Consider the following 23,466-nt stretch of genomic DNA (forward strand, 5'->3'; position numbering starts at 1 on the left):
GATCCTGAGAGCCTGAGAGGTCCGCCGCAAACACTCAACTCAGCACAACACAAACGGCTTGAATGTCACATTTAAGGTGGAATTTACTGCATTTTTAGAAAAAGGGAGAAAATGTGGTGAGTTCACTTACATAAACGCTACGTTAGAGGACCTCTGTTTCAGGTCACTCTGGTCTTATTTCAAAAGTCCCTCTTATGTAATTCTGGCGTTTATTCATCCTCCATGTTTGGTGGATCAGTGACCAAAACCCGCCAGGACGCAGTGATACTGTACTGATCATTCATTCAGACATCCGGGCCTTTAAAGTCCCATCTGAGGGAGGTGAGGGGGTGAGGGAGGGGTGAGAGGGTGAGGGAGGGGTGAGGGGGTGAGAGGGCAGCCTGTGGGCAGAGGGGAAAGTGACGAGCCTGTGCGCAATGGAGAAAAGAGGAGGTGGAGGTGTGTGTGTGTGTGTGTGTGTGTGTGTGTGTGTGTGTGTGTGTGTGTGTGTGTGTGTGTGTGTGTGTGTGTGTGTGTGTGTGTGTGAGGAGGGAGAAGGAGCGCCCGCCCTGTGGCTTCCTGGCCCCCCGCACCGGACGGGTGTATTATAGATGCGCATCCAAAGCAGCAGCCGGGCGGCGGGGGCCAAGCGGCCGGACGGGCGCAGTGTGACAGGGGGAGGGGGGCGGGGGGGTCGGGGACTTGAGAGAGAGAGAGCGAGAGCGAGAGGGACGCTGCCTGGAAGGGAGGGTTTAACCATTAACCACCACTTTAACCATTCGGGCAGCCGCGCGGAGCCGCTACCGTACATAAGGGCGTGCGCACCGGCGTCCCCGCCTCAGCCCGGTGCAGGATACACGCAGCTCCCGGACGCGTCGTTGCCGCTCAAACGTGGAGCCGCAGACACCGAAAGGTAACCACCCCGAGGAGCTGCCCGGCTCCCCGGCTCCCCGGCACGTTTCTCAGAACCAGCCAGGAAAGAAAGACGCGCGGCTTTTACGCACTTCTCCATCGGAACGTGCGTAAAAGCCGCGTCGGCGACATGTGGGGAATGTGGAGTTCGTGGTGCGCGTGTTCGGTGACATGCTCGCGGCGTGACAGTGGCTCCATGCGGGAGCCGAGCAGCTCAGTGGCCCGCTGGGGGAGAAAAGGAGGGCTGGTCTATTCAGCCTGGGCAGCGAGCGCTAATTTACGCCTGTGCCATGTTGGGTTCGGGCGCTGTTGGTCCTGACTACTAAACAGAGGATTGTTCCGGCGGGGGAAAGCCTCCGTCCGTGCGCCGATGTCGCAACACGCAGCCGGTGGAGCGGAGCGTCAAGGCGGCCGCAGGCCGGCAGGAAGCGCGCCGCCCCGGTCTTCACAGTAAGACCGGGACCCGGGACCGGGACCGGGACCAGAGAGCCGCTTTCACTTTCGAACAAATCAAAGAGTCTGGAGCTGAAAAACATTTGAATTAAAAAAAGTAACCCAGGCTGCATTAATGAGATTAATTTTATTATATTTTTAGCTTCAAAGAATTTTCCTCTCCCTTTTTCTTTAAAATCATTTAATACATCTTGGCTATTTTAACCTCTGGAGATGTTTTTTGTGCATTTTCTTTTTTTTTTTTAAAAAATAGCAATTTTATCCCTTTTTTCTTTGTAATTTACCCCCCACCCATTTTTTCTTTTCCTAGTTAATGCCACTCTAGCAATCAGTTTTATTGTATTTATTTTGTACTATTTCTCCTTTATATTTTTTTAAGATATTTTATCTTTTTTAAGGAATTCCAGCTATTCGGTCCGTTCTAACGTGTTTATCTGTTTAAATTAGACCCGATTTAAAAATCAGTGTGGAAGGCAGATATGGCTGATGTGGATGACATGTAGGGAAAAGCTGCAGAGGAGCCGAGGAGCCACGTGTGGGACACCTCTGGCAAAATATCACCTGATCATTCAGTAAATATTAAAACACATTAAAACATAATAATAATAATAATAATAATAATAATAATAATAATAATAATAATAATTAAAAGTCAGGAGAGCGAAACGTTCCAAACTAGATTTGCCATTGATACAATCTAATTCTTTCCCCCTATAGTGACCAGCAAGGGGATTTTACATCTAATTAAACCATTCAAGTAATAACTTGTCTATACACACGCACACACACACACACACACACACACACACACACACACACACACACACATATATATATATATATATATATATATATATATATATATATATATATATATATATATATACATATACATATATAAAATCTCTTGTAAGTTGTGTAAGCATGAAGAAATCATTTGAAAGTGTCTTATATCAGCCAATAATGTCATAACTCATCAATAACACTGCATGTAGTGGAAATCAAAGATGACTGTCTCATGTGATCACGTTAAAATGATCACTTTTATTCCATTATTGGTGAAGTTATGAGGCTCAGATTCTCACTGTGAGATTACTCAGAGTGAATAATGAGCAATCTCATTTAGTAAATGAAAATAAAAAAATTCAGACTTTTTTCTTTATTCCGAATGTGATCAGAGGGAAAAAGAAATGTGGAAAGCTTCTTGAGCAAACTTTAGGACAGGATTTATTGTTATTATTATCATTGTTATGATTAACAGCAGACATGAGATAAATTCTCTGAAATCCAGCAAGTTTTTAAACCTTGACCCTCTTTCGCCTCAGCTTGTCTCTCTTTGCTCTGAACTGTGAGAAAAACCCGTCCAGAGCCTGACTGTCATGAGGACAGAGGATCTTTAAAATTGTGATTTCAGAGGAATCTGAGCAGCTCAGATTACATGAACGCAGTTCAAACGAGCACAACAGGACGAACAGTGACGATCAGTCAGTGAAGATCCTCACAAAGCCTTCACACACAAACACACACACACACACTCACACACACCCATTTATCCTCAAATATAATATTTGAAGGAGCAAAATTATTAAACAGTGTCATTTTCAGCGGTGATCGCTCTTTTCCCTCAGAGAAGGAGGCCACTCCTTCCTCCTCATGGCCGATCATCCTGCAGCCTGATGCTAAATCAGGGTGAAAAAATGCAGCAGAACCTGAACGTCGCTGTGGCCTGAAATCACAGTCCACACTTCAAACAAACCGTGGGAGCCGAACCTGAACCGACTGGCTCTAATGTTGCTCTCAGCAGTATGACCTGGGAGCTTTTAATAGCAGTCGGTAATTCAGACATGACTTCATGGTTGTAGTTGCTTGTTCAGTTGGGTGTAGTTTGGTTTGGAAGATTTCTGAATTGTGACGATGTGGTTCTGGATCTGGAAGCACCTGCAGGACCGAGAACCGGTCCAGCGGTTTGATATTGTTTGATATCTTAAAAATAGGCGAGGCAGCATTCGATGCATTTACGTCGTGAGTTTACAAGTATTTACATTAGAAGTGAGCAATAAGGCAGAAGAAGGCGGAGCGTCAGGCTGAAGAGAAGAAGAATCAGACTTTATCCAGGCTGAAAGATTTATACATACAGTATATATTTGTTTTTCTCTGTATAATGACATTATGACATTATGAGCCGCTATCTGGAGATGGATTTTATTTTATAACAGTATCGACAGAGTGAGGAGCTTTCCTTGTCGCTGACCGGACTGTTGGCTCGTCGCTGCTTGAGCCTGTAAAAGGTGGAAGTTTTGGAGCGAGGCAGTGAATCAGGGTTAAATCCCTCTAATGCGTCACATGTCCCGGCGTCCTGCTGCGGGGGCCCAACGCAGACCGGAGCTGTTTATTGTGAAGGTCCTCACAGGACTCCAGAGTGTGTTCGCAGCGCTGCAGCCTGACTGTGCTGTGTGTGTGCGTGTGTGCGTGTGTGTGCATGTGTGTGTGTGACACTATGCTTCCAGAGGATGTGAGCAGCACCTCACTTAATGGGAGAATATTTTTAGCAGCCGGGAGGAAATTTGGCGTTGGATGAAACTGTTGGGGCTGTCTTCAGCGCTCGCCGAGTGCCAGAGAGGCTGGAGGGCTTTCTGCAGGGGTAGGTTCAGTCTGCAGGGGCACTTTTGCTGTGCTGGGGTACTTTCAGTCCGTCTGCAGAGGGTGGGTTCAGTCTGCTGCAGCAGCTAGCAGGGTGTCCGGCTCGGAAAGCCACACAGCAGTGAGTTAACGGAGACTTTCTGCTGCTGATTGTTGTCAGTCTTTAAGTCTTCCTGTCTTATCTGTCCTCATCGGCCCCTGAGACTGATGTTCTGATCGTGCTTTAGTGATCTGGACGTCAGGGTCAGTCAGTATTAACGCTGAATGGAAAGTGTTTGATCCTGAATAATGAATGTTTTCGTTGTTTTTTTTCTCCCCAGGTGACCGTCCACTCTGATTGGAGAGGTACTTTTCCGCAGCTGGTAATCCAACCCTCGTACCGCAGACCTTTAAATATCTCTTTTGAAAAACTGGCAGCGGACACGCGGTGTAAGGCGAGACATTCACGGCCCGGCGAGGCGACCGGTCTGTGAGCGTGACCGCCGTGGACAGCAGTGGACAGCAGTGGACGCTTTCCTGGCTGCGTACCGAACCCTGAAGGCGTGAGGGGCTTTCTGCCGCGAGTCCCCGGCCCCATCGCCGTCCTCCCTCCTGTGTGTGGAAGCAGTATGCCTTGTTTTTTCCGCCGGCCGACCCTGAGCAGCCTGCAGTGAATGGAGAACATACTGGTTCTGCTCCCGAAGCACCGACAGGAACACGGGCTTTGCAGACGCAAGGCTGCAAGAGCCTTGTTGCAGGTTTCCTCCTCCAGAGCAGTCCTCTCCCGGTCTTTAGTAGCGACCCCAACTCCCCGTCGGCCTCTTTAATGGGATAAATAAGTGGGACTGGTCAGGTGCAAAACCAGATCAGGGGTTCAATTCCATTCTGACTTCCCCAGAAACCGTTTGGCCGAGTCACACGGACCTTTTCTTGCTGAGCCCGCTGTCTTGCTAAGGCTTCCGCATGGTACTTTGGTCGAAAGAACAAGACAAAGTCCCCGACATCGACATGTCCTCCGGGGACATTGATGTGAAGAAGGAGGGAGGCCCCCTGACCCCGGCCCTCCTCAACTCCAACTGCACCGTCCACCCGGTGATCCTCACCAAGGGCTCCGAGGAGGGGAGCCCTGGCGGCGGGGGCGAGTTCGAGCTCACCGAGGTCACGCCCTTCGCGGAGAGGCCCGGCGGGACCGCGGATGACGACGAGAGGTCGGAGATCGTGGTGGCGATGGACTGCCGTGCCAACGCCAAAGGCCAGCGGGAGGAGGACGCCCTGCTGGAGAACGCCAGCCAGAGCAACGAGAGCGACGACACCAGCACCGATCACAGCCCCGAACCGCCGCCCCCCCTCAAGGAGACCTCCTTCTCCATCGGCCTGCAGGTGGTCTTCCCCTTCCTGCTGGCCGGGTTCGGGACCGTGGCCGCCGGGATGGTTCTGGACATCGTCCAGGTGAGTCAGTCTGGTCGTCCGCCAGGATCAGATTAAAGTAGTGTAGCGCTACGATAAACAAACCTGACGCACGGGGGTCAGCAACAGCATGTTTAATGAGAAGGTGAGTCTGGTACGAGGGAGATTTGAGGATCTCTCAGTAAGCTGGAGAAAGAGACGTCCACGTCGACAGTGGTGTCTTTGAAAAGGCGTGCGAGCTGCCGGCAGAACCATGTGTAGTGTAGTGACGCGCACGGCGAGACGGGCTCGCCCGCCGAGCACTTGAATGAACTGGCTTAGCGAGGGCGGTTGGCCCCGGCATGTGTCAGTCATTGTGCCGTCTGGCCTATCGGGTGGCTTCCCTTCAGGGGATGGGCGGTGAGGCGTCCGCCGCACACCATGGGGGTATTTACATAACCTTTTTCCTCCTGCCTGCATCCTGTCCCCGGGCTGGCACATACTGGTACTGAGTGTGTCATCTAATGAGCCGTCACACGCCCTACTTTTGGAAATCTGACAAGCATTGATACAATAGAAGGTGTTTATTGTGGTTCGGCGGGTTGCCGGGGAGCTCCCGGATCCACTCGGCTTCAGAGGAGTTGAAAACATAAAACTTTTGGAGTGCCCAACTTTTTCTTGTTGATCCGCTGCTGCGGTTGTCTTGCTGTTGCCATATCCAGGCGTGCACAGCAGAAATGCAGAAAAGAAGTCCCAGAAGGTCGTATTTTCCATGAAAGTCAGCCTGTAATTCAGATAAAGCTGAAGGTGTCGCGCTGCCAGGAGACCAGTCTGGGCACACTGTGTACACGCATACTGATGCCAACATGGTGGACCCCAGAAACTCAGCATGGAGGGGAGCGGGAGGGGGAGGGGGATAAGTTTACTTTCTTTGAGCACCTGAAATGGCAGCACAGTGCAGCCGAAGTGGAGTCGGAGAGGAAACAACCTCCTTTACCATGAGGTTAGGTATCCTCTCTAAAACCAGGAATGCAGAGGTTTGAGGTCAAAAGAAGTTTTCACGCTGCCTCGACCGAGGCACCATGCTGCTGCCTCTTTCTCTGGTTTCCAGAACAGCCGGGACGCCACTCCTGGTGGAGGTGAGACTGGGAGAGGCCTCAGTCTGCAGGTGCAGGGTGGTGTCGTCTCGTTGGCCAGCGATGCGCCTGCAGAGAGACGCGAGGCCAGCCTGGTCTGAAATGACGCCTCGCAGGTCGTCTCGCAGCCTAATTCCCTCCTCCATGACACCGTGAAACGCTGACTCAGCTAATCCCCCGCTGCCCTTGCAGGAGGCTTTTTGCGAGGCTCTCTCAGGCTCCGTCTCTTACTGTTCCAGTTCCTCTGCTGATCGGGAAAACTCGAGAACTTTCCCTCAACTCATTGCACTGCATGAGGTTTTGAAGGCGTGACGGGTGGATGCTCGGGACTTTCTGTGCCACTCTCTGAAACGTGATCTTCTTGGTCGCCTACAGCACACATACGCAGAGCGTCTGGCCCTCCTCTCACTCCAGGTTGGCCCAGAAAGGTTTGGTATAGAGAGGACTGAGACGTCTGCATAGCTCTGCTTGGTGACTTGGCAGCAGAATAACCTAAAACTGTCAGTCTCTCACTGCCAGGGCCAGGAACGAGGCCTCTGAGGGTGTCCGGTGCTGTTGGACTTGAAGGTTAAACTTGTCCCACAAAGGTCGTGGAGTGTTATTTTTCTTGGAAATGCCAGAGTCAAAGGCCAAGCGGATGATTTTCAGTCACAGAACGACCCCAGACTGGAGTTAAAATCTTATTTTCAGTGAGTCTTCGCTCTAAAGAATGCCACAAAATAAATAAGTTGTTTGCATAGTGTGTAATCATGATCATCTGGGTGTGTTTGTGGCTGCGTCAAGGCATCTGTGCTGGACTGTAGTCCACCCAAACACAGTAAAAACCCAAAAAGGAAGGACCCAGCTTGAACCTCAAAAATAAATATAAAAACACAGAGACGAGTAAACAGGAAATCATAGTCGACCGAAGGTTTAACGCCAAACAGGACCCGACTGCTCGCCAAACACAGTAAATCTCAATCCGCTGCTACATTTGAACACAGCTGGAGTCTGATCTTTCAGTTTCCACCAAATGAAGTGTTTCTTAAAGCTTTTATGCCCGTTTTAACCTTGACGCGCTGTTTGATTCTGTCCATCTCTGTCCTGACAATCATTGACGGCGTATCAGGTAACAGCAATTAAAGCCTGACCACACTTTGAAGGGACACTTGTTCAGGATGTGAGTAATGGACTCACAGGGGATTAGCAGGTTGAAAGTGCTGTTGTGTTGTCTCAGATATCTGGCTAATTTTTCACTCGGAAACCCTTGGAAAAGCCCAGATTGCTCCTCTTTGCTCACGTAGTCAAGCCTCCATGTTTACCTGAGTCAGGATCCTCATGGATCTCCAGCCTGCTCAGGATTAGCATGCGGGACATTTCATAACTTCATAGTCAAACACACTTTGGAGAATTTGCTCTTTGCTCTCCATATCTTCCCTTTAAGTTAAAAATAACTGAAACTCTGTCAAACTAGTTCCTGTTTGTTGATCATTTTCAGGGTCGTAAAGTCTAGCTGCTTCGCTGACACTCATTCATCGGGTTCAACTCCGGCGCGGCCCTTCATTCTACAATAATGTGAGCCGGCCTGCCATGTGTTTGGACCGGAGCTGTACCATCCAGGCTGCAGCGTCAGAAACATGAAAGCAGACACCACCTGGTGTAGTTTCTGTAACGCCGCTGGAGCTGCGTTGACACTGCACGCCGTCCGTTTCGGCTTCCCGCTCCGTACAGCAAGTACAGTGATCACAAATAAAGTGGGGCCGTGTTACTCAACCGGGCAACCCGACCCATGTGGGGTCTGCATACCAGAGCTCCTATAGGTCTGTACACAGAGGTACTCGGCTTGTCCAGTGGAGTTCCTAGAACCGAGGAGGTGGCCGTGAGGAGGGAGGGCTGGTTTGGCTCCGGGCCAGTGTTCCATGGAGACAACAACATATATCACCGCAGGGGAGGCAAAGAGGGAGATAGGGGAGTGAGACAGAAGTAGGGAGAGAGGGAGAGAAAGCTTGAAAACATGCGGTTGTGAAAGAAGAGAGGAGTGCTCACAGAGGTGCTCTCAAGGCTGCTGGGCTGGCAGGAGGCAGCGAGCCAAGCCGAGGGGCTGGCTGTTGGAAAGGAGCTCTGCTTGGCCTGACGACAGCTTCGGGGATCGACGGAAGGAGTTTAACCCACACTGGGCATTTGGTGGCACACCCACCGGCGCGTCGCATGCCCGGGCGTGCACCCTCAGCTCCCCCCAAAGCACCAAATGACACTTTAACCTCTTGAGACAAAAGTGCTTGCGTGTCACCTCGTCGGCGCCGCCGACTGTTCTACCTCTCCGGCCTGTTTGGGCCTTTCCCTGCTCTCTTCTGTGTCAGCCTCGGTGAATATTGATTGCGCTCCGGGCAGACCGGACGGGAAGCGCCGGGGCCCCGTGGGACTCTGATGATGAGCACTTTCCCTGGCGGTGGATCGATGCGTCCGGGCCTCGTCGCTCGCTTCTTTTCTGGCCACAGTAGACCGCGGACCTGCTACCGCCGCATGAAGCCTAATGGAGGCGGCGGCGCTCCGGCACGGTGACGAGTGCAGGGAGTCGCGGGGGAATCGCAGCCCTCGCGGCCTGGCCGGCGGCCAGGGAGGGGGTTATCGGGGGTCAGTCATAATAAGAGCGGCTATAAATTTCATTCAGGTCCATCTGCCGGATCCACAGCTGAGCAGACACGTGCTGCTACATGTGCTAAACATGAGACCGGACTGCTCGGCGAGCCCACTTCCCTCCTGTCCTCCACATTCAGCTGACATTGTTCTCCGCTGGGTCAGGGGGTTTTTCAGCAATGAATACTGCGATATCTGGCCTCCACGTTGAGATAAAGAACGGTCTTGAAGGCCAGTCGGGGAGATGATCGCCGTGACCCTGAAGCATGGAATGAGTTACCAGTAAAGTGTCCCGCACTGTTCTGTTTTTCCACTGCGGGACAGTGTGTACCGAGCCGCCTGCCCGTTCACGACCATCTTGTTTTTCATTTTGCCACACTAGTTCATGTTTGACACTTTACCGGACACATTAGAGTTTGCTGTGATCATCAGCTAAAGTCAGAGTTAGTGACTGAAGAGGGGATGAAGCTCAAGGGCAGTGGTGTCGTCCGGGAAGTACACCCCCGTCCGAATCCCCCATGACGCAGAGATCACACCGGATTTATGGGACAATGAGCAAATACTATGGACAGGTTTTCACTTAATCTTCCATCATTAGGAAAAAGTCCTCAATGGGTCATTTCAGCTGATCAGTAAGACAGAGGGAGGTGGCAGAGTCGCTGTGACGCTAACGTGGCCTCTGTCTGACCCTGCAGCACTGGACCGTGTTCACCGAGGTGTCGGAGGTCTTCATCCTGGTTCCCGCGCTGCTGGGCCTCAAAGGAAACCTGGAGATGACGCTGGCCTCCAGACTGTCCACGGCGGTAAGAAATCTCGCCGACCCTCACGACTCTTTCAGCTTTTATTTTTAAACCAGGAACTTGCCCGGTTGGTAAATCAGTTGTGGTTTTGGGGATTTGTTGACTTTTCACTGTTACTCAATCTCTTCTGTCGTGAGACCGGTCACGGCTGTTTTGTTCTTGGGGGTCGGAGGTCATATTGCCTCGGCGTTTTTCTTTGCGAGAAACTGATAGCAACATTCCTCGGCTCATAAACCTCCGCCCAGTGAATCCGCTGTTTACCTGAACGCAGGTGAGGTCTCCGCCAAGGTGGAGGTTCTTCAGGTTTATTTAAAGAAACTGAAAAATGTTGAATGAAATAGTGTTTTTGTTTTTAACTACATGACATTCACAATGAATGAACTCTTACAGGATGTAGCACACGAAACACAGACCAAAGTTTTTACTTGCTGCGTCGTATTTTTGCTCATAGCTAGGAAAAAAAAAAAAAAAAAAAAAAAACATCAATTCATCAAGCAAACTGTGATTTCCAGAGATGCTGACGCTCTCGGTGGTTCTCAGCATTCCCGTTTAAAGCTGGGTGGTTTGCACCATTGGGTTGCTGTAACTGAGCTGAAGGGCCTGAGGGGCCTGAAGGCCCGGCGGCTGAGCGAACCCTGCAGCTGCTTCAGCCCGGCGCTGCTCTGAAGGACGAAATCTCCACATTCTTTCCACTGGAACGGGGTAAACAGGTGACCGAGCTAATTAGCATCGCCGGCAGCGACATCTCGGCCCGTCCACGCCTCATTATCAGCTTTAGATGGGACAGTTTCCTGATCAGCAGATAGATGCTGATCACACCGAATGTCACTTTCATCAAAATCCATGACTATATCAAGATACAAAACTTTTCTTATGCACAGGCGAGGCGATACGTGGAACTTGGCTGCGTTTGGTTGTGACCGTCTGATGTGTTCACAGCTGTTCTACAGATATCAGGAGCAGAATCGAGGCTTCGGCGCTGAGTGAACTTTCACTGGTGTATGAACCAGAGGTTTCCAGACAGCTCAGACCAAAACGGCGTCCATTTACACCGAATCAGCAGAAACGCCGAAAACGATGTGGCTAGCAGGCCATGTGTTAACGTCTAAGAAGCTAAGCCGAAGTGTCCAAAACATTTCAGTTAGCTGAATTAACAGCTGAAATGGATGAATTGGCTGGGAAAAAAAAAAACTGAAACAGCAAAAACAAGAAAATTTTAACTTATAATAAATGTAATTTTTTGACAATTATCAATAATTGTATATTGATCCATATGATCGATATGATTTTATATGTCGTCCAGTCCTCTGGCTGGATGGCATTTTTTTTATTAATTTATCCTTTTTTTTATTTAAAACTGTGTATTTTTTTATTTGCAGGTTGTTGAACAGAGTGCATGCAAACATCAGCTGTGTTCTTTGTGATCTGTATGTAGTTTTATGAAGGATAAAGTTGTGAGTTTATAGGCTTTTTATCTGCTCAGTAGCTTCAACTGAACATTCAGGATTTTATTTTACATCCCGGCACCGACACGCTCAACCTCTGCCTGCATGTTTCACCAAATCCACACCGCAAAGGAGCAAATCTGCTCAGATAAACCAGCATTTTGTACTCTTTATATCTCTAAAACAGGGGTGACAAATGTAAGGCCCGTGAGCCAAAACCTGCACGCAAGAGGCTCAAGTCTGGCCCGAAAAGTCTGGACTCTTCCTGAGTCCAGACTGGAAAACCCGACTGTGCGACGCGACGCTTCTGCTGTTAACCTTCAACTGCCTGGTCCTAATGATTTGTTGAACTTTCCGCTGCTTCCGCCGGACTTCAGGGTTCAGGCGGCGGCGGCCCGCTGCCGCACCAGGAAGTGGATTCAGCAATGTTTGATCAGCTCCGACACTGATTGAACCGTGCGTCAATATTTGCCGAAGCCTCAGACGAGCGGCGGTTATGTCACAGGAAGCGGCGGGTGGACTCGTGGAGACGAGGCTCTGCTCGGTGTTTCTGGGACCGCTGGCCCGACTCTGGCCCGACTCCGCAGGACCACGTTTCTTTCCACGCCGCCGCTAATTATGAGCAGATTAGGACCACTGTAAGGCTCCTAATGCGCTTATTACTGAAAATAATAATGTAATCCCCGGTCCTGGCGGGCGGCGCTGAGCGCTGGCTTCACATGACCCTGCCGCCTTTTGATTTCTCTGCTTTTTCCATTGACTCTAAACTTTCATCTTTAAGTATTCCACGAGCTGATTTGTCAGGTTCACTTGATTTACCGATCTGTGTGCCAGTTGCAGACGTGATCTGAGATCAGATCCGCTCCTCAGGATCTCATCATCCTGGTTCAAACGTCCAGCGTGAAGCGGGCTCACCTGGTTCAGGCGTTTGCACCGTGAGGCTGTCTCAGTCTCTGTGGTGACATTTCCAAACCTCTTTCACAACAACGTTAATCCCACCGCCCACACACACACACACACACACAGATCAGGGTTTCACCATCATCGTCATCACAGATCGTCACATAACGTCAGAGTGATTTCAAACATTTAGTATTTATTCTTTAATCACATGGAGAAAATTATTTGGAGGTTTTAAAGGCAGAGGTTGCAGAGTTTGAAATGCTCAGTTCAGTTCTCTCTCTCTCTCTCTCTCTCTCTCTCTCTCTCTCTCCCTCCCTCCCTCCCTCCCTCTCTGTCTCTTATCTAAACCGTCTTATCTCGGCGGTGGCGCTCTGCCCCGTCACAGCAGTCGTCCACACACACGCTAACATGGCGTTAGAGCAGCGTGTCGGCTTCTCTGGCCGGCGTTCTGAAAAGTGTCCCGACGACGAACCGGCCTGCAGACACCCTGACGTGCACGTCAGACGTGTGCACGTCAGAAAAAGCTGCTGCTGCTGCTGCCAGAAGAGGAGGGCAGCTGATGTGAAAATGGCGGCTTGGCGGTGGTTTGCTGAGCGTCTCTCGGCGGTGGCGTGAGCAGACGCTCCTCGCCTCCTGCTCAGCCACATCAAAGATCCAGGACGGAAGAGGAGACGCTGTGTCCGTCCTCTCACTCTGGATGGTCATCAGGATCATTGCTGTGGACACACACTGGTCCACTGTGGCCCGGGCCACTCCAGACCCTCCTTGTGTGTGTGTGTGTGTGTGTGTGTGTGTGTGTGTGTGTGTGTGTGTGTGTGTGTGTGTGTGTGTGTGAGCAGAGATGAGATAAGTGGAGGCGGCCGCAGGGTGGGGGATCAGATCAGAGGGCCTTTGTCCGGACGAACTGACCTCTCGTTGTTCCCGGAGACAACAGCAGCACGGAGCACACGCTGTAACACACACTCAGAACAACACACACGCGCGGGAAATAATGGCTTGTTGTGTCTCCTTCTGTCTCCTCCAGGCCAATATTGGTCAGATGGACACAACCAAGGACATGTGGAAGATGATCATGGGGAACTTGGCCCTCATCCAGGTAGAGAAAAGAAAACTCCCTGACCACACACACACACACACACACACACACACACACACACACACACACACACACACACACACTCATAATCTGTTCAGATGTCGTTCTGAATGTTGGAAGTCAATTAAATACAGAAAGACATGAAACTAGTTTGCTGATTATGTGAGACAAACAGGAAGGAGAGAGAGAGGAGAGGGGTGGATGGAGCTGAGCTGGAGCGAGGAGGAGAGGAAGAATGAGTTTTCCTGCCATCCATCACACCCTGAACCTGAAGACATGATGGCTGTTTTCAGCACCTGCAGCTTTAACCCTGAATGTACACTCTGAGGGCAATTTTCATTTCAAAGTCGAAGGAGTTGAATTATCAAACAGGTTAATGTACTTTAATCTGCCGATCAGATCACAGTAATCAGTAATCTAATTCAGCTCCAATATCCTGTTCGCTGTTTTCAATTTTTTAGAACTTTTGATGGTGAATTTATTTTGGAATGAGATGAGTTAATCTACAAAGGAGACTGTTCAAAGTTCTAAGGTGGTCTTAAGGTGTGAAAACAAAGTGAAACACGGCGGAGGCAGCATCATGCGGTGGGGTTGCTTTTCTTCAGGACGTCACTGCAGACGCTTTCCATCCAGAGTGTGTGCATGCGTGTGTGTGTGTGTGTGTGTGTGTGTGTGTGTGTGTGTGTGTGTGTGTGTGTGTGTGTGTGTGTGACAGCCTTGTAAGGTTCGACATCTTGGCGGTCAGCTGCTCTGATGGAACAGGATCGTCTCACGCATCTGGCGTTTGCATGTTGGCTGTTATTCATAGCTGCTCTTACTATTTTAATGTGTGTGTGTGTGTGTGTGTGTGTGTGTGTGTGTGTGTGTGTGTGTGTGTGTGTGTGTGCAGGTCCAGGCCACGGTGGTGGGGTTCCTGGCCTCCATCGCTGCTGTGATCTTTGGCTGGATCCCAGAGGGCCACTTCAGGATGGACCACGCCGTGCTGCTGTGCGCCTCCAGCGTGGCCACGGCGTTCATCGCCTCTCTGCTGCTAGGTACGCCGCTCGCTCGCCCGCCCGCCCGCACGCTCGCTCTCTGGCTCGCTCGCCCGCCCGCGTAAACACGGGCTCATCGGGATCATCGGGGCTCAGGGTGACTCACTGTTACATCTCACAAAAGCCTCTGTTCCCGCTAAATGCCCCCTAAACCCCGACCGGGCTTATCTCGGTTACACTGGTTTAGCGAGGCTGCGTTACACAAGCAGGGCGGCTTAATGCAGCCGTTTGGGAGAAAATGTGCAATAAGCTTCATGATTTGACAATTAAAAGAAGAAATAGATCACGAACGGCTGTGGAATTTACCACTGCAACGTGAAAAAAGAACTCAATATTTATTTCCATTAGCATGAAAACGCTTGTCAAACACTCTCTACACACGGACATATGGACGCTCGTTTGCACACTGAGATATTGCACATCATTTGATAAAGACAAAAGAGTCGTCTGGTTGTTGCACAAAGTCCAAACAGAGGAATATTAAAGTTATTGCACCATAACGTGTGCTTAGAGGGTTGGACGCCGCTTTATATTGTTGGGTTACAGTTATATTGTTCTGCTCTGTGTGCACTCATGACGTGTTTATACTGCTTAGCGTGGAAATTGGCTTCACCTAGAAAATCAACACCGCCGTGTTTAGCCTCGCTCTTTCCCATCATTTGTCTCAGTCGTTTGGAAGGTTAAATACAGTCGGAATTAAGAAGCTGACTTTAAGTCAGGAGTCCAGACACCTCTGTATTTTAAGATTTTATGAGGTTTAAGACTTTTGGGTAATCAAAATTCAACTTTTCAACTGGAAAATGTATATTAAAATGTTCAATAGAGATGTTTTTGTAACTCTAACGGAGAAATAAAATGTAGCTGTTCCTTCATCGTTTCTGCTCTTTGCTGCGACGCGGAGTAAAGATGACGCTAGGTGTGCTGCTAATGCTAACACGTTTTGTCCTGCCTGATCATTTAGACCCCCGAACAGCTAACGTCAGCTAGCAAATTTAAGCTAACAGCACTGAGTTGACCTCTGACACATAAAAGCGAGGCGGTTATTTCCAGACACATTTCTGTAGAAGCGACTGCTCAGGCGGGGGAGGCGGGTTGACTCCGCGGGGTCTCATGTCCACTGTTACATAATCGCTGCCCTGACGCCTCCCCTCTGGAATACCGCAGGTCTCATCATGATCGGCGTGATTGTGGCGTCCCGAAAAGTTGGCATCAATCCCGACAACGTGGCCACGCCCATCGCCGCGAGCCTGGGAGACCTGATCACCCTGTCGCTGCTGGCGGGCATCTCCACGGGCCTCTACAAGGAACTCGGTAACCGGATCGAACCCCGTCCCGCTTCACCTGCCACATTCAAACGCCGCCTCGCGGAGGGTCTGCCAGACGTGAGGCTGGCGTCAAATTACAAGCTCTTCTGAGCCTATTTAGGATATTCACTGAGATAGGAGTATTGTGAAAACAAGAAATGAGGCTGATGTTAAATTACAAGCATTCGGATCTGTGTGAAAGGGAGGTTTATTGACATCAAGTAAGGAGGCTGGTGTTAAATTACAAATGTCATATGAAAGGATGTTTGATGTGATCAGCCTGACAAGGAATTCTGTGAGAAATGATGCTGGCGTCAAATTACAAGCTCTTTGCGCTGTGTGTAAGCTGCTGAACGAGATCTGCTTGGTTGTGAGTGAAAGGGGAAAATGAGGCTGGCGTCAAATTACAAGCACTCATTTGTAAGTCGAATAAAGAGATTTTTACTAACATCACCTCGTTTTTAATATTCATAGAATATGAGGCGGGTGCCAAATTACAAACATTCAATGCTATTTCAAAGCGCCACAAAGTGAAGCTACCTGCCATCAGCTTATATAGATGTGAGGCAGGTGTCAAATTACAACCTGAAATATTGAACCTGCTGAAATCTTTTGGATTATTGACCTATTTCCTTCACCCTCGATTTATTTACAGCAGATTTATTTATTGCAGCTTTAATGGTTTTGAATTTATTCCTGTGTGGAACAATGTTCCCAAACAGGTTCTGAAGAACCAGGTGACAGGGTGACAGCACCGGACAGTCAGGAGGAACCACCGCAGCCAGTCTCTGAGCATTAGCATAGCTTCGATATGTGACCTGGATCTTCTCAGGCATTTGCGGACAAAAGGTCGTCTTAATTACGACAGAACAGACGGAGGATTCACGTCAGCGGTTACCTCAACCAGTGTAAGGAAATAAGCAGCGCTTGTGATTGACGTCAGTCTGCCTGAAACAAGATTTTCTTCCACTTCCTGCTCTCTGGAATTGATGTTAGCTTCTAAGCTAACAGTAATTGAAAATCACAACAGTGGTGTGTGTTGCTGAGTGTGTTTCACTGCCCCTGTCTCTGGGATGAGATGACTCTTTAGTCTGTGTATGTCATAATGGTGTTGATTTTTAATTCTTTATTTTTTAACCGGAGAAAGGAAAAATAACTCCTGAAATGTCCTTGAAAAAGTCCATTCCTTAATCACCTGCTGGTTTTCCAGCGGAGCCATCATGCTGCCCCCTACAGGCCAAAAACTGGGATCTGGAGGCAAATCCAGTCAGCTCGGGTTCTGCCAGAAACATAAGACTCTTACAGTTTAATGGACAAAATCTAACATTATGTAACGGGTTGGTCTGATGAGATTTAAGGTAAAAGGAGGAAGATGAGGAGGAGGTAGAGGAGGAGGGTGTTTTCAAGGATACAGAGAGACTGGAGGACGGAGATTCATTTAAAGAGCGAGGAGCATAAAGGAGTAAATTAGTCAAACCTCACTCAATTGTTGGCTTCATCCTTGCTGCTGTTTCAGATTTTTACCACAACATGAAACCATCCGGTGTCGTCTGAGCTCAGCGTTTCAGTCTCTCCTCTCTTCCTGGCCTGTTCTCAGAAAACGACTACGCCAACGCGCTGGTGTGCGCCACCTTCGTGGCCCTGTGCCCCATCTGGGTGCTGATCGCCCGGAAGATCCCGTCCACCCGGGAGGTGCTGTACTCCGGCTGGGAGCCGGTCATCATCGCCATGGCCATCAGCAGGTGCCTCAGTCAACCCCACACCGCCGAGGGATTTAAAAACGAAGGAGACATGAGCATTAATCTGATGGATTGGAGGAGCGTTAATCCCACCAGGGTGTTCTCACCAGAAATCTTCATCCTAACCTTTTAGCCTTTCAGTCTGTTCTGTTTTTGCTATTTTTTGGAAATATTTCTAAAAAAACAAAGATCCTCAAACTAGCTGTAATCTTTGGTTATCACGTTTGCTAGCACGCTAGCTTTAGCTTTGTTAGCGAGAAGGAAGTAAGAAAAAAGTTCCAAAATTACAACAAATGCAAAAAACTGAAAATTGCCAGTCGTGGCATTTTGAAACTGTTATCATGTATGTTTTTACCAAAGAGTTTGAATGCTTAAGTGACCTTGCTAGCAGCGAAATTGATCGTATTATTTCGATGGCGAAATCACTCGCTAACCAAAATGTGTAATTCTCACGGAATAAATCAGAAACAGTGCTTACGTTCATTTAGACATAAAGTTTGATGCTTCATTTGCTGTTACCATCTTATTTTCATATCTATTGATCACATGACACAAGTCGGAAAGCCCAAGAGAAATAGAAAAAAAGCAACAAATTGAAAGGAATGTTGTTAGAAATTTGTGGCAAGAGAAACAGCACTGTTGTTCACAGGGAAAAATATCAAAGACAGAAACATTAACATTTATGTACCTGTTGGTAGTCTTCACAAATCATAGTTGGTGTTGTTTTTTTTAACAATAGTTTAAGATATTAAATGAACAAACGGACCAACAGTGGACTACGACCCGTCGTGACCTCCAGACAGGCGGAGGATAACCTGACGTGGCCTCGTCCAGACGCAGCCGTCCGACCGGCAGACAGGAGTTTATATTTGAGAACGTGAAGGGCGAAAACACACAAGGCTGATCAATAGGTTAATGTACAGAGACGGTGGTGTAACCGTCAGAGACGCTGTGATGGAGCGCACATCAACGTGACGGAGCTCCTCCGCCTGAACAGGACTCAGCAGGTTATAGATTACCGAGTGTTGTGTGTACAAGCTAACGTTAGCGTGACAAACGAGCGGCCTCGGTTTCTCCGGCCTTTATGGTTCCATTTAGATATTACATTAAAAGTACATTTCTAGTCCACAGAGGCTCCGTTTTACCGTTTTTTTATGAGTAATTGTAGCACTATTTACTTGAGCCATCTTGGCTACAGCTGTTACTTAGCGGTAGCTATCTTTCATTTGGCCAGTAAATCACAGTGCTTTTCAAATAAATTCCGAAATAAGAGTAAACTAAAAATAAAATAATGTTTACTGGCCACATGTTGCCGTCCGCTGCTGTTTGGTGGTCCGGTGCTGCTTCAGCTTGCAGTTTCAAACTTTCATTCACCAGTTTTAAACCATAAAAGATGCATTTAGCTCTGATTTTGCCTCGTTCTGCCAGTGAAGCCATTTTCTACTCTCTTTTTTTCCTGCGCCTCACTAAATGTAAATACTTAAATGTAGTAAACAGACTCACCTCTTTTAAGACATGAAAACATGAATGTTTGGCGCCCCCCTGTGGGGGTCAGGGGCATCCTGGTAGGAAATCACTGATCTGAAGAACACAACCGCTCCTCTTCTTCATCTTCCTCACTGCGACCATCTCTTGTCTTTCAGTGTCGGCGGTCTGATCCTCGACAAGACCGTGACCAACCCAAACTTCGCCGGCATGGCCGTCTTCACTCCGGTCATCAATGGTGAGGAGTCGGAGACGAAAAAACTCATGTGTGGACATAAACAGAAACGTCACCTCACAGATAATAACGCCAGTCGAGGAACGGTTTTGTTTCACCCGTTCTGACCAGCTGCTTCCTTCCGTGTGTGTTTTCCAGGCGTGGGTGGTAACCTGGTCGCAGTCCAGGCCAGTCGCATCTCCACCTATTTGCACATGAACGGTCTCCCTATGGGGGATCCCAACCTCACCCCCAGGAAGTGCCCCACGCCCTGCAACTCCTTCTTCGGCTCATGTAAGTCGCTTGACGGCCGGGGAGCGTTCCCCTGTTCACGCTGCGTGTGTGTGTGTGTTAATTCAGGTGATCTGACAGCTGGAGTGAATGTTCTGCCTTTCCTTCCGTCCTCCAGCTGTGAACTCTCGCTCGGCCCGTGTGCTCTTCCTCCTGGTGGCCCCGGGTCACCTCGTCTTCCTCTACACCATCAACTCCCTGCGGGGCGGTCACACCACCCTGACGGCCATCTTCATCGTCTTCTACCTGTTTGCCGCTCTGCTGCAGGTGCGTTCATCGCATGCCTTGTTTTCAAGGCGTCGTCTGCTGGCGGCGTCGGTGTTGAACGGCCTCTGGTTCCCGCTCCAGGTCCTGATCCTGCTCTACCTGGCAGACTGGATGGTCCACTGGATGTGGGGCCGGGGCATGGACCCCGACAACTTCTCCATCCCCTACCTGACGGCGCTGGGCGACCTGCTGGGCACCGGCTTCCTCGCCCTCTGCTTCCACATGCGCTGGTTCATCGGGGACAGAGACTCTGACATGGGCAACTGACGGCAGGCGAACCACTACGCACTGGACGCTTCGCACGCGTAGCCCAACACCGCCGCTGCGCCTCCGTCAAAGTGGACGTCCACGAATAAAGGGCTTATTCTCCTGTAGGGCTCCGATCGATGCTATAGTGCTCGTAGCATTTTGGTCTTCTGGTCTCAGCCGATCAGAAAATCTAAGGAAACATATCTGAACCTCAACATGCAACACAAAACTCTGATGGATCCTGCCCCAAGGACCCCCCCCCCACACCTTTATTTTACCTAATAACTGAGTGCTACTACTTTTCTTTCTATTCTACTATTGACAATGATTCTTATTGTTGGTGAATAATGCATTTGATATGAATCGAAGTATCTTCTATGTGCACGGGCACTCCTCATTATTTTCAATGGGGGCGTTCGCCCAACCTGTTTTTAAAGATTTAACACTTGAAACCGAGATGACGGAAGACAGCAAAAAAACAAACAAACAAAAAATCTATATATCTTTATCCAAACAAGCCTAAAACACGTAATCACCAAGTGCTAAGTCTTATTTCTGCTGAATGAAGACGATATGAAGTCTAGAATGTCCTTTCTGATTTAGTCGATTGTTTTGGCTTCGGCTTTGCTAGGAAACAGGGTAGGCAGCAAAAAACTGTGCTGAAGCAAACTAAATGGAGCTTAGGTCGATCCAACAGGCAGATTTATTTTCAGATCTGCTTCAGGTCGGCCTCATCAGCTCCCGTTCAGGATGTTGAGCCGATGTAAGAGACAGAGAGGGGGTAAGCTGACGCTTTGGGAAACCGTATGTGGAAAATGGCCTCGTGACTGTCGGTCAGAAAGGCGCTTCGCTACGTCTGATGTGTGGAAGCCCAGCTCGCCGTTTGTGGTGGATGTCCGGAGGTTGGTGAGGTCTTGTTCCTGGTGGTGAGAATGGCTCGTAGCACATTCTCTGCTGTTGTTGTTGTGTTTTCCCAATCCAGGCTTACCGTAAGTGAAGAGAGGCTAACATGCTGCTGCGCTTTAGCCAGATGAGCTGCGTTCACCGGGGGGGTGGGGAGTGTGAGGGTGAGTTTGGGGTGTGTTCACTCCGGCTCAGACGCTGCAGTCTGGCGCCGGATGGTACTGGAGGTACTGATAGATGCAAACAGGTAGAGATATTAGCGTTGGGATTGGCATCAGCAAAGGTTTACATAAAATTCACCAATTCGGTACTCGCTCCAGTTAAAGTGTCCCGTACAGGCAAACGGTGGAACTTTGAGAACCAAAAATGTGTTCATCAGCCACGAGAATACCACCTCTTCTGCATTTAGCTCAGTTTAGCCCAGTTTTCAGTTTGGACGCAAATTTAGTGCTTTTACGACGGAATGGTTAGCTTTTCGCTACGTCTTTACTTAAATGTGGTTTCAGCAGATTTAAATGAAGGATGTATTCTGAACAGATATTTTTCACCCCGCCTGTAATCAGACCCCTGAACATGAATGTTTTGATGAGAGATTTTCAGCTCAAGGCGTGAAGATCCGAAGCATTCAGAGCGTAAACACACTGAATCCTGTCGGCTTCTGACTAATGATCCGGTGGAGGGAGATTTCCTAACAGTGCTAATCCCTCCAGGTACAGAGATTACGTCTTCGCTGCTACTCACATCCACTTTAACGATCCAAGAAATGCTTCAGTCAGTATTTTCTGCTTTTGTCACTGCTGAAAATGATAAAATAATAATATATTCATGAAGGATGGTTTGAACAGAGATGTGGTTTCACAGTTTTAAGACATCAGGATTTGGTTGAATCTTAGTTTTGTGGCGAGTTTTGTGTCGAATGGTGTAATCACAAACACAGGCGAGCAGGTGAGGAGTTTTAAAGTGCTGTTGTCTCTTCATTTTAATTTGAGATGTTTCTGGGCCGACTGGCAGTGTGTGTGAGAGCTCACGCACTGGTAACATGCTGTATTTCTCTAAAGTACGCTAATGCTAACGCTAACGGGTTGATATGAACGCTGCTCGTTCAACCTGTCAATCAATCTGACCTAAATGCAACAGAAGTTTTCCGTTTCCACTTGAAAACGCTGTGGTGTGAACGATGCCTTGGTTTTGGTGCTACTTTAAGGTCGCTGACCAGCTGTTTCGTCTTTGGGGGGGATTTTGCACCCCTAACTTTAACGTGAGCCCCCCCCCCCCCCCCCCCCCCCCCCCCCCCCCCCCGGACTCCCCCAGACTTTGCATCTATTCAGGAAAAGTAGAAATGCTCCCGTGTCGTTGTGGTTACAGCATTTGACGCTCGGACTCTTTTGATTCAACGTGAACTCGAACCGGACCGTTAATGAATCCTGCTGCTGCAGTTTGAGTCTCCTCCAGCCTCATCTGAACCCGAGCCCCGGGTGCAGGAGGGGGGAATCATGGGTAAACCCACACACTGGAGCTGTCCGTCGGGGCTTCCTGACCTGCGTGGGATTTGTACAGGGGTCCAGCAGAAAGCATGTGCAGGGCACATAGTGAGAATATGCAAAACTTGATTCTGTTATTTTAGAAAAAAGAATCTTTTCTTTCCTTCCTCGTCTTACTGATTTTTGTTTCTGAATGTTTCAATGATGGTAAACTTGTGATTCCTTTTCCTTAATCTTCTTAACACTTGTTTTTTTTTTGGTTTTGTGTCACAACTTTTCTCCACCGATACAAACGCTTCTCGCTCGCTGCCCGTCGAGCGCTGAGGAAGTACTGTAATCTGCCCCGCCAGCAGGAGGCGCCGCAGGGCGGGGAGGGCGGGGGCGGCGGGGATCTCCTCCCAGCTCCGTCTGTCTGAGCGTTTCCACGTTTTCGGTACTTCTCGTGCGAATGGTCCACTCTCTCTGACCGACCAGGTGCCAGCGTTTCTGCCTCGACCGGAAAGTTGTGAATACTTCTACTAAAGAGGCACGTTATGCTTTGTCTATTTATTTTTAGAAGCACACAAAGCAAATTGTACATACTATATTTATTCTATATATAAGGTTGTTTATTTTGTCAATCCATGTTGGCTCTTTCACCGTGTTGTTGTCAATTTTTCCTCTTTTTCTTTATTTTTTTGCTCCTCGAGGCTAACGCCCCCGTGCCTAATAAAACCTTCACATATGCACACGCGCATCCACCCCGACCCCACTCCGTCTCAGTTCGGGAGGGGGAGGGGCTTACGGAAAGCGTGCTTCTAAGACGTAGAACGGCCTTAACCTATCAGAGCCCGGCTCGCCTCGGGAGTAACCAATCAGGAGCTCGGCTCGCCGCAGAGTAGCGTCTCTTTAATTAAATTAATCGCGATTAAACAGAAAGGGTGTACAGTGATTGTGATGTAGTAATGGCCGTGGGGTGGGGGGAGGGCTGGTGGCGTCCAGCACGGCGTGCGGCCCGCCGGCCCTCCACAGCCCCCGCCCCGCCGCTGCCTTGCTAACCTCAGAGCCTCCCCGTCCGTTTGTGAAATCCCTCTGTGAGGCAGGACGACCGGCGCCGTTCTCCCTGCAACTCTTTGTAAATTGCTGGAAATAAAAGACTATATTATTTCATACCA

The 23,466-nt window shown here is 49.1% G+C and overlaps 1 protein-coding gene across 4 annotated transcripts; it reads left to right on the top strand.

The window, feature by feature from the left end:
- On the top strand, positions 1 to 23,466 carry slc41a1 (solute carrier family 41 member 1). Of its 4 annotated transcripts, none has more exons than XM_030092048.1 (11): positions 1 to 19; positions 4,305 to 5,412; positions 9,797 to 9,904; positions 13,274 to 13,345; positions 14,235 to 14,379; positions 15,544 to 15,690; positions 17,281 to 17,425; positions 19,066 to 19,145; positions 19,281 to 19,415; positions 19,531 to 19,679; positions 19,761 to 19,946. In XM_030092048.1, the coding sequence occupies exons 2-11, from the start codon at positions 4,927 to 4,929 to the stop codon at positions 19,944 to 19,946; spliced, it is 1,653 nt and encodes a 550-aa protein (XP_029947908.1). In that variant the 5' UTR covers positions 1 to 19; positions 4,305 to 4,926. The 4 variants fall into 4 exon arrangements, with proteins under 4 accessions (XP_029947908.1, XP_029947906.1, XP_029947907.1 ...); XM_030092046.1 differs by lacking the exon at positions 1 to 19 and adding an exon at positions 689 to 892; XM_030092047.1 differs by lacking the exon at positions 1 to 19 and adding an exon at positions 3,838 to 3,985.

Source organism: Salarias fasciatus, chromosome 5, assembly GCF_902148845.1.
Source record: "Salarias fasciatus chromosome 5, fSalaFa1.1, whole genome shotgun sequence".
NCBI lineage: Eukaryota > Metazoa > Chordata > Actinopteri > Blenniiformes > Blenniidae > Salarias > Salarias fasciatus.